This window comes from Erpetoichthys calabaricus, chromosome 11, assembly GCF_900747795.2.
Source record: "Erpetoichthys calabaricus chromosome 11, fErpCal1.3, whole genome shotgun sequence".
Classification (NCBI taxonomy): domain Eukaryota; kingdom Metazoa; phylum Chordata; class Cladistia; order Polypteriformes; family Polypteridae; genus Erpetoichthys; species Erpetoichthys calabaricus.
Genome location: NC_041404.2, coordinates 122,083,583 through 122,100,691, shown reverse-complemented (window position 1 = coordinate 122,100,691; position 17,109 = coordinate 122,083,583). Strand labels below are relative to the sequence as shown.

Sequence of the window (17,109 nt, the reverse complement as noted above, 5' to 3'; positions counted from 1 at the left end):
AAATTAAGCACCAGCTCACCAATCAGAGGAGTGGCATTCATGGATGTTTGCAGCTTTGGAGTGGTGGAGGGTATTTAGGTAACCAATACTGAGCTCGAGTTTTTAGGACTGGGTGGAATTTTGACTGTGATTGGTCTGTAAAGTGTCTGTCAGATCTGGCAATCCTGCTGCTGCCATCGCTTCTTGTAATCCATTGTTGGCATATTAGTGTTGCAGTAAAGAAGGAAAGGATATGATCAATGTAAAGGGGTGTATTTTAAAGTAATCCATCCATCCATCCATTATCCAACCCGCTATATCCTAACTACAGGGCCACGGGGGTCTGCTGGAGCCAATCCCAGCCAACACAGGGCGCAAGGCAGGAATGAAACCCCGGGCAGGGCGCCAGCCCACCGCAGATTTTAAAGTAATACAAATATAAAATAGTGTAAAAGTAATTTTAAGATAAACTGTAGTTATTAGAAAGCCCTTTTAATGATGGAATTGTGTTATCAATGTCTATGCTTCTAAGGGTGCATTTTAAAATATGTTATGCTTTTAATAAATGGATGTATTCTAAAACTGCGGTGGGTTGGCACCCTGCCCGAGATTGGTTCCTGCCTTGTGCCCTATGTTGGCTGGGACTGGCTCCAGCAGACCCCCGTGACCCTGTGTTTGGATTCAGCAGGTTGGAAAATGGATGGATGGACGGATGGATGTATTCTAAAATGTGCAATTAACTGAAATAACTGTAAATCCAGGTGCTTCTAGTAGTAATAAAAAATTTATTAGCCATGAATAAATTAATTTGTGAATAGATTCAAGTGTGTTTATCTGTTATTTCAAATAAATGAGGATATGATTTCATTTAAGTTCTTACACTTATTAAATAAAGATTTATTTAGGTGCATCATTCTTGTAAAACATACAAACTTTTCTCCATTTAGGGATAAATGTACTGTACTGTATATCAGATTGTGGTCTATACAGGGTGTTACTTTATCATAAACCCAACCAGATGCTCCAAATATGGTGTTTAATTGAATAAAGTAAACAGGAGAAGATTTAAAAAATGTAAAACCTAAAGTACAACATAAGAAATGCATACAATAACCCTACAATAACAGTTGGCCTACCTCTATGGGGTCAAGTCCCTGTTTGTAAGTGGCGTGGCTTATCCACATACCTACCAACCATCATGGCACTTTCAAATTATTCTCTTTACACCCCACTTTTTCCTCTCACTCTTAATGGTTTGGCCTATTCTTATTCATACCCGTGAACTGCCTGTCAATACAACTCAACACTCCATGAACTTTAGGTAGGAAGTGCTTAAGATGTAACTTAGTCTTTGCACTTCAAACTTGGAACCATTTAACATCCTGGGAAATAGTTTCTGGTTCCTTCCAAGCCACTTTTGATTCTCTTTCTTGTAATCCATTGGGAATATTTCCCCCACCATGGTATCTTCCTTCTTGATCTTAGCCAGTGCCACGTTCTCTTTTTTTCTGAAGGCCTTGCTCTGCTGTGCTCCATCTTGTACTCCCCCCCCCCACTTCTCAGACTATTCCCTCAGTATACACAAAAAGAGCTGGTCAATTTTTAGAAATGTGTCATTGAAGGCTTTTACAATTATGACACCAAGATATCTGGAGTTTTGTGACATAATCAAGGTGAACTGTTCAAGTTTAGAACTTGTTTCTTTCTGTACCTATGAGCAGTCCTTTACATGACACACTCATGCACACATGCATATGAGCCAACTTTAAACTGAACAGTTCAGTTAACATGCATGCCATGGAATGTACAGTATGAGGAAACTGAATAAAGTGCAAAATCCACAGTGAAAAACAATTACTAAACATTAAATCACTGTGATGTGTTCTTTAAATGACTTTACTGATATACATGCTCTATTTGCCCAATATTTACACACACACACACACAAATATATGAGATATATATACCTAAAGTCCAATGATATATGAAAAAAGCATGATTTTTAATTTAAAAAAACAAGGCAGTTTTTAAGTGTAAACAGCCAAACAATGCAAAGCTGTAGGAAACTAAGGGAGGTACACCAGAAGGTCAGCTGCAAGATTCTTTTACATAACAAATTTTCCAGAACTCTCTAGAATGTTCCAGTTAAAAAAGGCATACTGCAAATAGATCTTACTTAAACAATAGAAGATAAAGGAAAAAAAAAATTTTTGTGTATGCCTTTTATTGTACTGTGAAGTATTTACAATGCTGTGAGACAAGGTACACAGATTGACAAAAGTATTTATTTTGCACTGGCGTTCCTGTTCATTCATGGGCACAAATCAAAACAAAACTGGTTGCCTTATAAGTGCACTTCTGGTAGTAATGTATAAAGTGCTAGTCTTAGCTGTATTTTTTTCTATATTGATCAACTAGTTAGTTCAGTGTAATTTCAGGTACAATTTTAAGGACAATACCAATGCTTAAAGAGAAAATTCCTTCTCTACACAACAGCCCAGCTCTTCTCATAGAACCTGACTGGCACAAGTGTAATGTGTTGGGAACCTTTGTAGCAAGTATCTTCAACTGCTAATGTTCCTTGACAGTTTGACAACATTGTTAAATAATCCAGATTTTCAATTTGTTGTTCAGGTTGTATCATATATATATATATTTTTTTTTTGCTTGATGCTGTTTTTACTTTCCAAGAGATGAGAACAGTGCCCCAAAAGACAAGCATAGGCCAGTTGACAGAAAGATCCGATCTTTGGCAAGTAGACAGTGTTACATTACTCACCTCTAAAGTCAGTACAGGTCGGTAGTGGGAAATGACTAATCAAAGGTATAGGTAACCTGCGATTTAGGAAAAAAGGAGTTTAATCAAGCCATTATCAGCAAAGTCAACCTGTAGTTGTTAAAAAATAAAGTAAGGGACTTGTTTGTTCATGGCAAACGTTTACACCCATTCTTTAATTTTCTGAACTTGCTTGTTTCAATAAAATGTCAAGCCTAATATCAAATACCACTGCAGCTCTCAGAGCACTTCTCTCTGAAGATAAAACCTTAAAAATCAAATTTTTGGACATTAATCTCTTTTTTCTGAATTGTTTCATTCCAACTCAATGTATTGTTTTTATTGTTATTAACTTAGTACATGCCTTTTTCCAAGACAACTTACAATAGAAAGCCCTATGTTGTTGAATAAGGCACTGCAGGCTCCCACAGAAAAAAATTTTGGGCACCAACCAACCCTGTCGTCCCTGTTTAATTCAGTCAGTCAGTTATTATTCAACCCAAAATATCCTAACACAGGGTCATGGGGGCCTGCTGGAGCCAATACAGGGCACAAGGCAGGAACAAATCCCCAGGCAGGGCGCCAGCCCACCACAGGGAACACACACACTCACCACACACTAGGGACAATTTAGGATTGCCAATGCACCTAACCTGCATGTCTTTGGACTGTGGGAGGAAACCCACGCAGACACGGGGAGAACATGCAAACTCCACGCATGGAGGACCCGGGAAGCAAACCCAGGTCTCCTTACTGCGAGGCAGCAACACTACCACAGCGCCACCATGCCACCCTCTGTTCAATTCAGTCACAAAAAAAATGAAAGCGATGCTCTGTGCACCACTATATTCAACAAAACAAACAATAAGTAAGGCGAAGAAAGCAGTTTCACTTTGGCAATTGTCTTTAGTAGGTTTTAGGGAGCTCCATTCTACAGTGCAGTTGGTTTGGAACTGACTGTCTCCTTCCAGCAGCAGCGAACTGGGCATCTTCTTGTGCTGAGGAGGGAAGAAAAGAGGAGAAGGTTAGCACGAGTACCCCCTCTCTAATCAAGGTGGTAAAACCTGGTTCAAATGAGCCCCGAGGGTAATCCACAGACGTGATTCCTAATACACACAGTTTGACATTTTGTGACGGACACTGTAGCAGGTATTGAATGAAAATGAACAAACACCTGAAAATACAACTCCACACACCAAACTAAAACCGAATGATAAAGTTTGCATCTCACATGTTAAAATATTGATTTTGCTGAAAACGCAAAAAACAATATGAGATAATGTTAATTTTCTAATTTCGAGGAGCACAGCAATGAATTGCATATTTTTACTTAACACAGCACTCTGCCACAGCACTTGGCTCAATAAAAGAAAGATGAAAAGCTGCATCTGAATCGAGTCCCAGTAGATTAGCCGCTGAAAATACACGTGAAAGTAAATGAAAGACAGGTGTCATAACATTGGGAAATTCATCTTGAACTATTTCAGTAATAAGTCATTAAGTTGGCCCTCATATGTTTAGCAGCTTTAAGCTGACCATGATGAGAGCATCATAACATCTGCACCTCCAACCTGACCCATGACCCCCTATAGCTTATGTGTTCACCTTCTGGGGTAGTTAACCTGATGTGATGAATGTCAGCTCAGAAGTAGTTTTAGTATAAACACATATAAGCTCAGAAGATATGAGGTCATCATGTTAAGAATATCTTCAACTCTATCCTTATGCTGTAAGCATTGTAATGAAAATATTTCTAGGTGTCATAAGCTCATTGCATACAAAACTAGTGAGGATGAAAGAGTGAGAGTGCACAAGAGAACTGCAACATTTTAAAACCTAATAGCTTCTCATAGTGGAGTTAAATAGACGTTAGTTCTATAACTACCAGTTTGGGCACTTTCCATAATATTAGTCTGCTGTCTCCATTGCTAGTACCTACAACTAAGTGAAATCTTACATTTTGGCCATGTAGAGTTTGCTAGACATCTCCACCCAAGACAGTAGGTCAGGGCCAGCTAGTCCTAACATTAGGCTGCAATTTATAAACAGCCCAAAACGTGGTACCTACTTAGTGGCACTTGTTTATTATGTCATTGAATGAAATTAAGTGAAGGCAATTCTTCAAATTAAACTGAGGGAAAAATAGCAAAAAGCTGGTGGTGACACCCAACTGCATGATGAACATGCACATTTTCCAAACTTGCTCTTTCCATTTTTTCTAATGACTCTAGGTTTTTCTTCTTGGAATATGTTTAGGCAATTTGAAACAGCCAGTCCAAATGGCAACCATTTAATCATCCATTCTTTTCTGAAAACTGCTTGATGCAATTATTTTAGGGAGTCATAGAAAATCCTGATAACACATAGATCAAAAATGTAACAACCCTGAATGAGATGCCAGCCCATCATACAATACACACATTCACTCAAGCCAGACCAGTTTTCAAGCCAGTGATTGACCAATATTTGGCATATGGGTAGAAATCTGAGTATGTGAACATGGGGATAACAAAAACTGCCAAAATGAGCTCTAAGTCCCTGTTCATCTGTTAAAGCTATCTTTTGTATTCATATCTGTTCTTCATTTTTCTGTGTGTAAGATTGTGCACACTTTAAAGATACTGCACCCATATCAAATATCAGGCACATCTGGGGAATAGCTGCATCTTACATTCCGCTTTGGATAAAGCCATTGTCTTAATTACACAAAGAGGAAGGATAGAGAGGAAGAGAGAAAGTGAGTACGGTAAGCGAAGCTGACTATTTTAAATGCTTGAGAGTAAAGCAGAATAAATAGGCCTTTTATTCTTAACACAGTGTTGAATCCCTACAGCAAAGTTGAAACTGAAGACGCATTGTGCATAAAGCAGCAGTACAGCAGATGATTTCAATTACACATAACTGCTCGCTAAGTTCACACAGGATTTGCTGTAATAGCTCTAATGTTGCTTTAATAAGATCCAGAGCACCAACTCTTAAACACATCGGTCAATTTGTTATTGCTACTGCTGCTGCAGGATTCTGCTTGAGAAGGAAAATGGTCCCATCCCTTTATTTTGGCAAACATTTCACAATAGACATTTTATAAATATTTACTGCTGCTTCACTAACACCTGGCTCAATCACAGATTAAAACTTTGTACGTGTGCTTCTGAGAGTACCTCTGTTGTGTAATTAAGACTTTCTGTGCCCACTATTTCCTTACATTTACTAAGGAGATGATGGGATCATATGCCATTTATCTTTTAAACTTTAGTAGTTATACAGAAGAAGTACCTATTTAATAATAAGATGTTTCCCAAAGACATTCAGTCTACTGTGTTAAAATATTTTGGGACCTTTCTATCCATAAAGATGTAGGGAGTGTCATGGATTAGACTGTGATTTATCTATATGTTGACTGGTGCAAAGTGATGTATTTTATAGTTGTGTCATGCAGATAGTCCTGGCCTATTAAACTAATGGTCTCCCATTTTAACTCAGTCTTATACATTGAACTGAGAAGTTCATATGCAGAGCACCCTCAAGGTTTTTTGTAAAAAAGAACATCCATATTAGAACTATAACAGTGTTGATCTTGACTGTTATTTAAAATAATTTTCCAAATAATGGTATATAAATGGAAACATGCAATAAGGTGAAAGCTTAGAACAAGGCAAGATCACCACTGTGACTTTACATGATGAGAGACTTGTGCCCCTAGTGTGGAAAGAGTTCACCTATGCAGCAAGCCTGATGACTAAAGATGACAAGTGTGGCTAAAGAGGATTGCCAGATCTCATGAAGAAGTGTTCTCACTCAAGATGTTAATACCAACTACTAGTAGTACCATCTGGATGGGCATATATTAGACTACTCATCACAAAGCTTCTTCCCAAAAGTTTTTTTCCCACATCTCTGGAAAGTGACCGATAATTGGCAGCAGGAGTTTATTATCCCAGTTCAGAAAAGAAATGAGCCACCATCCTGCATTTCACTAGAAACCCGGAATGTGATGGGTACTGCAGTGCTGATAACAGTGTACTTTTATAACGACAGCAGTTGGTTTTTGTATAGCTGAAGTACAACTTTGGAGAAAGTGGAATCTTGCTGAGGACATTTTGTCTGACATTTTGATTGTTTCTGTCCTTAAACTGGGAAAACAGAACAGTAGCATTAATTACTCTGCTTTTCAAGCTCATAAAGAGTTTTCACATGTAATTATAGTACTAGGGTATTGTACCGTGTTAGCCATTATGAATGTAATGAGAAGTCAAGCAAAATGACAAGATTGCCTGAAGAAAGAGCCTGAGTTGCCTCAAAAGCTTGCATATTATAATCTTTTAGTTAGCCAATAAAAGACTTTTCACCACATATAGTTATGCAAGATACAATCTTGTAGGTATTTATGTCAGTAGCTGAAGATTTGCAATTGGAATTAGGTGGATTTTAAAAATATTTTAATTATATAACAGCAACTGACATTTGTAATTTACAGGAAAGCCTGTGTATTAGGGACTCTGTCTTTAATTGGGTTCTGCAAAATTTCATTGAGCCTTGTTCTCATCTGTCTATCATCAGGAAAAGTGACATTGCTTATAGCATAGTGAGCTATATAGATTATTCTGTTCCAGTTGTACTTAGGAATTGAAAGAAAGTTGCAAGTGTGTGATGCTTAGGTTGCCCACAGCCTTAGTATCATCTTCAACCCGATAGTCATGACCAGAATGACTGAGACAATGGGGACTCAAACAAGCAAGGATGATGCATCAAAAGTGCATTGTGCATTTATTCAAACAGTATCCAAACAAAATAAACAGTGCAGTACATTTTTCAATAAACAAGCAAATACTCCATAAAATCTAGTGCTTGGTGAGGAAGTTAAAATTCAATACACAGAAGTAATATAAGCCAATGCCCTGTCTTAGAATTGACAGGTGAACTTTTTTAGAGAATTCCCCCTATGCACCAATCCTTCTGAGGTTCTTTATAATTTGTGGGTGCAGGTGCTTTACTTTACGTCCAATTGAGTGTCAACGAGGGACCTGCCTGAGATGATTCTGTTTACACATGAACGTGCAATCAGTCAGTTTCCCACTTGCATAGCATTGCAGCAGCATGCACAGACACACACCATGCCTCAGGTGCACTGTTTTTACTCACTAAAATCCTGCACCGTCACAGACCCCTTACTTATTTCACCATGAAGTACTGGCCCAAAAAATAGAGAAATCTTAGTTTCATTCATTTTCTGAGCTCATTTTCTTCCACACAGAGCTGTATGTAGTTGAAAACTAACTTGATAGCACTGGAAATAAGCCCTGAACCCACCAGTCTATCTCAGGGCATTTGCTCACACACGCATGTACAACACAGGCTGTACACCCTACTGCTGCCACCCAACCCTAATATGCATATCTGTATGTGAGTGAAAATATGAGAATAGTGGTAGGTATTTTCAGGTCTGATTCATTTTCATCTCAGTACATATTTGAATTTTTATAATCATGCTGATTACATCTACTAAAATTATTCATTTTTAAATTTGTGTGATCCGGATCCAGGGGTCTATATTTCCTTTAACTGTATGCAATTTGTGAAAGTTTTTAAACTGAAGTAAAACAGTAAAAGGAAAATGTCTTACACTCTTTTCCTCACACAAAAATGTAATCATATTGCTAAAAATGTTACTTGATAATTATTTTAGAAAGTAATATTCTTTTATTCCTTTTTTTACTCTTACAAAATCAGAAAAAATCTACATGCAGTATGTGCCATTGTGCATTGTTTGTGAAAGTGAATGGAAGGAGTTAAATATCAACCAAAATGTTAGAGGAGCATGGAATGTGTGTGGAGTTAATAAATAGGCGCTCACTATAGAAATCAGCTCTGAGATACCATGGGGCTGACCCACAGTACAAATGGAAATGCTAAAATGCTGCATAATAAAACTTGAATAGCATTTCAAGCTAAAATGTAACAAGCTGGAGACAGACTATATAATTTTCTTTTCACTACTCCACCACTCCATTTTAATGTTTACAATTACTGGAATTCTTCCTACCAGGTTTTATTTCTGAAACTTGTTTCTTTTCTGAAGCTTGTATAATTACTGCCATGTAATGACACATCTCCTTGAATATGCAAGACTTACAGGGAACAAGGATATACAGTACATACTGTATAATGTATGAAGTTGCCAGCTCAAGTTTGCCAGTATATAAAAATGTGTAACAAGCAAACTTGATTGTGTGTACCACCTTTGATGGTGAACACAATACCAAAATGCTTGATGTTAATAATCTAGTGGTAATTTTTTTCTGCTACTTTGACTGGAGCACAGAGTGAATTGAATCTGAAGATTAAGCTTGCAATCTGCTTCAGTTTTCTAAGCATTTAGAAAATAGTATCTGTTTTATATGAATGATGGAAAGAAATATTTCTCCCAAAACTGTTCAGGAAAACAAGACATAACACCAAAACAAAATAGAGATTGTCACTGAAATTATTGCAATCACCTGCAGGTTTACACTGTAAGATGTATCTCTACTTTGAATCCCAGACCTTCCAAACTCCTTCAAGGCAGCTGTTTAAGGTCCACTGGTTCAAACCTCATGCTTTCTGCAGAAAATAAGCTTTTCATTTCATTGTATGATGTTTTTTCCAGGCATGTCTTTAAATAATTTACTTTATTATTCTTACAGTTTTTAATATAACTTATTGAGTACTGATGTGTTGATGACTAGATAGAGACACCCTCATACATGATAACCAGTTATAGATATCCATAGATCTCGAGTTAAAAAATTCCCTAGAACCACAATGAAAGGGTACATTTGGATTTCACCATTTTTGTAATTCATTAGCTTATAAAGCAACAGTTTACTTAAATTAGACTTGTTTTTAATTCTAATTTTGTACTTTGCATTTTTTTTCTTAACATGTTTGTTTTTATCATTATGCTTTTGACACCATTTGTATCATTGTTTGCTGTGATTGCTATTCTGTTTTGGCATTACAGTCAAGCCAGACCAGTTGAGTTGAGTTAGATCTTGTGATGTCACACTCCTTCTGCTATAAAATACTATTGTATAAACCTTTTATAAAGACTAGAGGAAATTTCCCTAGCCAATTTACATGCCGTTTTTCTCCGTTGGATTTGCTCTTTTGGGTTTCATTGGGCAGTTCCTTATTTAGTTAAGTTCCTCATACCGTGTAATGCAGTTCTGCTCAGTCCCATTTACTTCTTTGAGCTCCTAGTTATTTTCTAATATAAATTTCTTCAGGCAGAGAAGCAAAGACACATGGAGTAAGTTGCCACACATAGTAGAGAGTGGCACTTCAGGGTAGTATTTTCAAAACCCAACTTGTTGAGTGTTTGGAGAAGTTGAGTAAATAGCATTAGCAAGTGTTGGTGAACTGAATTGATTGTTTTCATTGTGTCTGAGACTCAGTCGGTAACACATATCAAAATTTTAATATACAAGATAAAACTCATTTTAAAAGTTGCACTTTAGAAAAAAATTCTAATCAATGAGCAATAAAAAAACTTTATCCTTTATTCTTTTAGTTTACTATCATAGGAACTATATTCATTTAGAAGCCTCTTTATAGATGCCAAATCTTTTGAGAGAATTGTAAAATATTCAGGCCAAGTTGGCCAAAAAGACAAGTTGCATTATTAATGGCTAATGATATGGATGATTTGTCTAACAAACAGTACATTTTGGAGCCATTATTTTTCTTTGTAGAGTACTTGATGAAGTTGGCTCAAGTGGCAAGCAGGATTACGCTGGCATCTGTTTTTCAGTCTAAGCTATTGTTGTTATTAATTATGAGTGTCAGATTCCAATTTTGTTTCATTTGCTATGTTGACTGCATATTATTTATTTTGCAAAGTGGCGCCTCTGGGTTTTTGGAATATTTGGAAGATACATTGTAAATGCGATAATTATAAATGTGAATTGACCATTAACTGCAGCTTACAGTAAACGCTTACTCATAGCCAAGATACTAAAGTAATTATGAAGTCTGCTGGTTATGTTGTTTTAAATCACATATAGACACTTCTACCCTTAAATCATAAAATAGAGCACTTTTTTTATCGTTCACATTTCTGAAAATTCTAGTGTCATATTATCCTTGGGATAATTATGTATAGAATGAAACATGTGCACAAAACCTTCTTTTAGGAAAAACTCTTTTTATTTATTTACATTTTATACTCTACAGTGTTTTAAAAGATAGTATAGTGCTGTTGTGAAAATGTTCAACAAAGAGGACAAATTTTAAAAAACATTCAAAAATCTGAAAAATAATTTAATCTATAATTTATAAAAGCAAACTTCAAATGAGTAATCAGTAGGAAACAAGCTTTAATTCATGAAGCTGACTCTATGTAAGAGCAGGTAATTAATAAAGACATACCACTCAAAGAACTAATTTTAAAAAACAAACAACAAATCTAGCAAAGATATTAAAAAATAAAAAATATATTTATTAAAATAAAAAACTAAATACAGCAAAAGAATAAAATAAACAGCGGGATAAATTCTTATGGAACACATTAAAACGAAAATCCAAAATATTTAATAAAGATGAAGAGGTAATTAAAAGGTCAGAAATTCATATTGCTTTAAGTTTAATCGCTAAAGCTACACAGCTGCCATGGGAGAAAATCATAACTTTAATCTTTAAATAAGCAAAAACCAAAATCAAGAATTCATAATCTAAACAAAATGTAACACATATAAAGCGGCAAATTCCAAAGAATGAGGGGCTGAAAAGATAGATAGATAGATAGATAGATAGATAGATAGATAGATAGATAGATAGATAGATAGATAGATAGATAGATAGATAGATAGATAGATAGATAGATAGATAGATAGATAGATAGATAGATAGATAGATAGATAGGTAAAACAGACAATTACTTTGTATAATATTAACGTTTACCCCCTCTGGTGAAATTGAAGAGTCGCATAGTTTGGGGGAGGAACGATCTTCTCAGTCTGTCAGTGGAGCAGGACAGTGACAGCAGTCTGTCGCTGAAGCTGCTCCTCTGTCTGGAGATGATCCTGTTTAGTGGATGCAGTGGATTCTCCATGATTGATAGGAGCCTGCTCAGTGCCCGTCGCTCTGCCACAGATGTCAAACTGTCCAGCTCCATGCCTACAATAGAGCTTGCCTTCCTCACCAGTTTGTCCAGGCGTGAGGCGTCTTTCTTCTTTATGCTGCCTCCCCAGCACACCACCGCGTAGAAGAGGGCACTCACCACAACCCTCTGGTAGAAGATCTGCAGCATCTTATTGCAGATGTTGAAGGATGCCAGCCTTCTAAGGAAGTATAGTCGGCTCTGTCCTTTCTTACACAGAGCATCAGTATTGGCAGTCCAGTCCAATTTATCATCCAGCTGCACTCCCAGGTATGTATAGGTCTGCACCCTCTGCACACAGTCACCTCTGATGAACTTGTAGTTCCTGAGACGCACATACTGAAGTCTGTCTGTAAGATAGTCCACGATCCATGCCACCAGGTATGAATCTACTCCCATCTCTCTATGTAGATGTATTGCCATAAATATGAAGGAGCCCCAGTAGAGTTTCTTGACACACTTCTACTGAATAATACATTGGCGTCAAAGTATTAATGATAGTGTGTTACAGAAAGGATGTGCAGCATTGCTCATAATGGTCAATCGGTGTTATCTGTATTCTGTTCTCCACTGTATGTCAATGATTCATCTCATAACAGAGCCTGCCATCTTAATCAGCTTGTTGATTCAGTGACCATGTCTTGAAGTGATGTTACCAGTCCAGCACACAACAGCATGAAAAATCTCACTGACCATAACAGAGTTGTAGAATATGTAAAGGATGTCACCGTTCACTTTAAAGTGATGTAATCTCCTCAGAAAAGAGAGTCTGCTCTGTTATTTCCTATCCATAACTTCTGTGTTATTAGACTAGTGTGGTCTGTCACTAATGTGGGAATCCCAGGTAGCTGTAGAAGTGCACCACATTGACATTCACTCCCATAATAATGACTGGACATAGAGGCACATTGGCACCGTAAAAGTCAGTAGCCAGCTCCTTAGGTTTGCAGATGTTTAGTTTGCAGGCAATTCTTTTAGCACCAAGACACAAAGTTCACCACCTGAGTCCTATATTCTGTCTCATCCCCCTCGTCAATATACCACATTAGTACAGAATTACCTTGGACTACCTGCAAGTGACATGACCTGGTGTTATACTGTATTTATAGTCTGAGCACAATAGTAGCCTTGCTGAGGTCATGTGCATGTCCAAAATTCTGGTGTGTTCCTCTTTCCAATTTATCCTGCACTAGACAAAGGATGGTTATTATTTTACCCACCAGGCAGTGTGTATTTCTCAATTAGTTGTTGATTACTGAGATGAGCCAAAGACTTTGCTACTTAGACAGTGCTGCCTTGAAGTCTCACAAGTTTATTCAAATGGCATCTCCAAGTGCATTGCACGTTTCTCAGGACACTATGCGGCAATTCACCTTCTGATTTTAAATGATGTGACTAATTGCATAACGAGTTTGATTAGTTAACTTATTATGTACTCAAATTGTTTATAGGTGTTAAAGCTACAAAGGGCTCCTTTTGCATAAATCTTCATCCATCCATTATCTAAACAATATAATTATATATTTATATTGCAACATTGATCTGTTATTATTGTTTTTATTACATTGTCCAAATAAGAGCATCAGTGTTTTTTGCCATCTACTTAAGGTGACCTTTGTCTGAGACAGAATCACAGACAAAAGTCCAAGGAAAGAACAAAACGAGTGGGTCAGTTCACTCATACTTAAGATCATTCATTAATTAGCAAGTGTTTCGTGAAACCCTTTGTTAATTTATGAACAAGATTAAATACTACATTGGTTACAAAGGGTTCAAGGAAACATTCACTAATTATTGAATAATCTTAAGTTTGAGATAACAAATTTCTTAGCATTTTTAGCTTTCGAGAAACTTACACCCCAGTAGAAATCAGCTCATCTGCTGCTATTTCTTAAGATAATGGGGTCTAACCAGCCATTACCCTGGTTTCCCCTTGGGACTTGAGGCAAGTCAACTTAGTCAAACAAACAGACAAACAATAAGAGGGGAGGACAACAGCAAAGACAATCTTGGTGTGGTAATCATTACAACATCCAGCATTAACCCATAGCCAATTGTATAATTGTATATACTTTTAAATGCTTTTGATTTCTAAATGTTTGTGATCAACTTGCCCAAAAAAAATTCATAAAATACTTGATATTGGATTCACAAGATTCATCCAATTGCAGTAGCACAGATCAAACTCCTTTCTGTTGTCTTATTGTCCCGTCGCAAAAAGTTGTAAAGCCTGCTCAATAAGCTTAAAATAAAACTACATTCTTTGTGTACTGAAAAATATTTGAGATAATATGTTAATGGGATGGCTATGACTTTTAAGATTAATTAAAATACAAACATTTTCCAGCTCAAACTAAGCTTTAGGCAGGGATGAATTCACCTGGGAATTGTTTGTGCATTACTGTATATCAAAACATTCTTTTTAAGTAACACTCATATCTGGAAGTATAGCAGAGTAACATACCCATATCTGTTTCTCATATGAAGCTGGCTTCTCATTTTTAACATAAATATTGAGGAAATGAAGCACACTTTCTGAAGTTTACAGCATCTTTGCTTGCTGCATATAGTGACCGTCTTTGTTTAAGGGCTGTGCATTACGAAAGTTCATTAAAATCCCAAGCTCCTTCTTTTTCACATCCAGCAATACACAATATTCTATTGCTCTATGATGTGATGCCATACAGGAGCCTGTGTGCCAGAGGACACCCCTGACCACAAACCCAAATCAATGGAAATATTTGGAAGAGTTTGATACTCTCAGTTGGGCCTACTTAGTGGGGTGCATTCCTTGCTACACATGTCATAGTTTTTTTCTGTCTTACCAAAATAAATCAGGAGGAGAATAATAACAAGCCAGCAAAAGACATTGGTGGACTGAGATTTTGTGGATCACACTATGAAGGAGAATCATAAAAACTATTTATTTTGTGGTAGGCTAATCCCCAGTGAACAATGTTGACTCTCTTAACTCTCTTAGAACCCTAACTACAAAGAGGACTATTTCATTTATGTTAGGTAGAATGCCCAAAGGGGACTGGGCGGTCTCGTGGCCTGGAACCCCTACAGATTTTATTTTTTTCTCCAGCTTTCTGGAGTTTTTTTTTGTTTTTTCTGTCCACCCTGGCCATCGGACCTTACTCCTTATTATGTTAACTAAGGTTGTCTTATTTTAATTTCTTTTTTGTCTTTTATTCTTTTTTTCTTCATTATGTAAAGCACTTTGAGCTACATTTTGTATGAAAATGTGCTATATAAATAAATGTTGTTGTTGTTGTTGTTGTTAACCTTTGGACTGTTTTCATTTGCAGCTCTTGTGATTGGATATTCTATGAGTCCACCTACTCTGGACAGCCCAGGTGAAGAACTGGTGATTAATGCCAATGACACACTGACCATTACATGCCGGTAGGTATCGATGTAAAGAGTGAATTTCTAAGAAAATGTGTAAAACAACACACGCTTTGTTCTTCATGTCATTTCCACCTAGATATGAATTGCTAATTTGTTCCCTTCATATCACATTTTATCAAATGTTTTATTCGTGCCTTCCTCAACCTACCAGTATCATCCACACTAAAAATCTGTTTAAAATTATGCTAACCCAGTATCAGTGCTTGACTCATCTTTTACATTTAATAATGAAATAACAAACAGAGGATGTCAAATTAACGCATGTTTTTATTTGTAGTAGAGAACATTTGAACAAAGCCAAGTTGACACAGCAGTTTTTATGTACAGCAGTCAGACCATGCAGTTACAATAACTCAGATAGTGGACATTAAAATATGCCACACAACTTTCACTTTGCTATACTCAAAAAAACATTGCATTCAAACAGCATTAGAGGAGATAATACATTAAGCAAAGCACTTACAGATCCACATGGTTTATTAGATTTAAACTATTTAAATAAGACTGTGGTGCATTCTGACTCTATATGTCCCAGTCGTCTGCTTCTCCCTTTCTTTGCCATGCTTTTCCTTCATAAAACTGTTGCACTTTCTCACAGTATGTCACTACTACTCATTTCTTATTGTAAACAATCCAGATGACATCCACATCCCACAATGCAAGGCTGTGTGACATATCACTCATTCCATACAGAACAAACAGTGCTGTTTGAAAGTGTTATCCTTAACCAGCTGAGGAGCCTAAAAAAGCAGTGTCACACTTTCAGACAAAACATTTGGCATTTTTACACATTTGGTTGATTACTGAATGTGCCATGTTATGCTATTTTTGGCTGAATATTTTCAGGTAACCGAAAAATCAGTGCAAACCGTACTGTCCAGTGTGCCTTCTTTTCCATAAGCATGACACAACGACTAAGGACTATATTGCAAGTCACTAATGTTGGTACACAAGGCGAGGATATCTGTAGCAATGATGCAGCATCTTGTACTTCTCCTTGTTTTCCTTAACCTGGCTAGACAAACTGTAGTGATGACTTTCTGTAAGGTTCTGTGACAGTCCTGCTCTCACTAATTCCATGTGTAACATTAATGTTTGTAAAATAATTATTTGCTTCACTTTGTGTTTCATGTTTACACCTTCACATATTCACACAGGGGAGAACGGATTCTTGATTGGACTTGGCCTGAAGATTCAGGTTACAACAAAAAGAAAACAAAAGATCATCAGGAACAGCAGCCATCCCCAAACCAGCCAAATCAGTGGTCTGTTGAGATAAATGAATGTCAAGGAATTCCTGGGAAACCATACTGTAAGATTTTTACACTGACCAGGGCCCAAAGCAGTGACACCGGCTATTATCGCTGCTACTACCAGGGACCCGCAACTATAACTGATGGCACAACTGCTGCTAGCATTTATGTCTTTGTTAGAGGTAAGTCACAACAACTTTTACTAAATTAAAAACTGTTCAATGCCTCCTCAATCAAGGGATCTTTAAATCCTTCAGCTCGAAATAAAAATATTTTTCTCTTCATTAGATTTCTTACTGAATGTTTTCCAAAGAAATGTGCTATACTGTCAATACAGATAGACTACTATAGAATGTCTGAATTTTGAACATAGCATGATGCAGTGTTTAATCATGAATTACTGCTCCTGTATGTATATGTTACTTTTAATGAAAGACTTTATGTAAGTCTCTTAGGTTCTTTTGTTTTTGGTGGACAAGAAATACTACAAGAACACCTTAGCCTATTAAACTTGTTTTAATTGAACACTCTGCAATACTCACCCATGGGAA

At 36.7% G+C, this 17,109-nt stretch overlaps 1 protein-coding gene across 1 annotated transcript in view; it reads left to right on the top strand.

Moving 5' to 3' along the window:
• flt4 (fms related receptor tyrosine kinase 4) overlaps positions 1-17,109 on the top strand; it is a 191,221-nt gene that overhangs the window by 73,784 nt on the left and 100,328 nt on the right. Inside the window, exons 2-3 of the mRNA XM_028813757.2 lie at positions 15,203-15,299; positions 16,463-16,740. Of these exons, the coding sequence (XP_028669590.1) occupies positions 15,203-15,299; positions 16,463-16,740 (375 nt within the window). The remainder of the gene's footprint in view (positions 1-15,202; positions 15,300-16,462; positions 16,741-17,109) is intronic.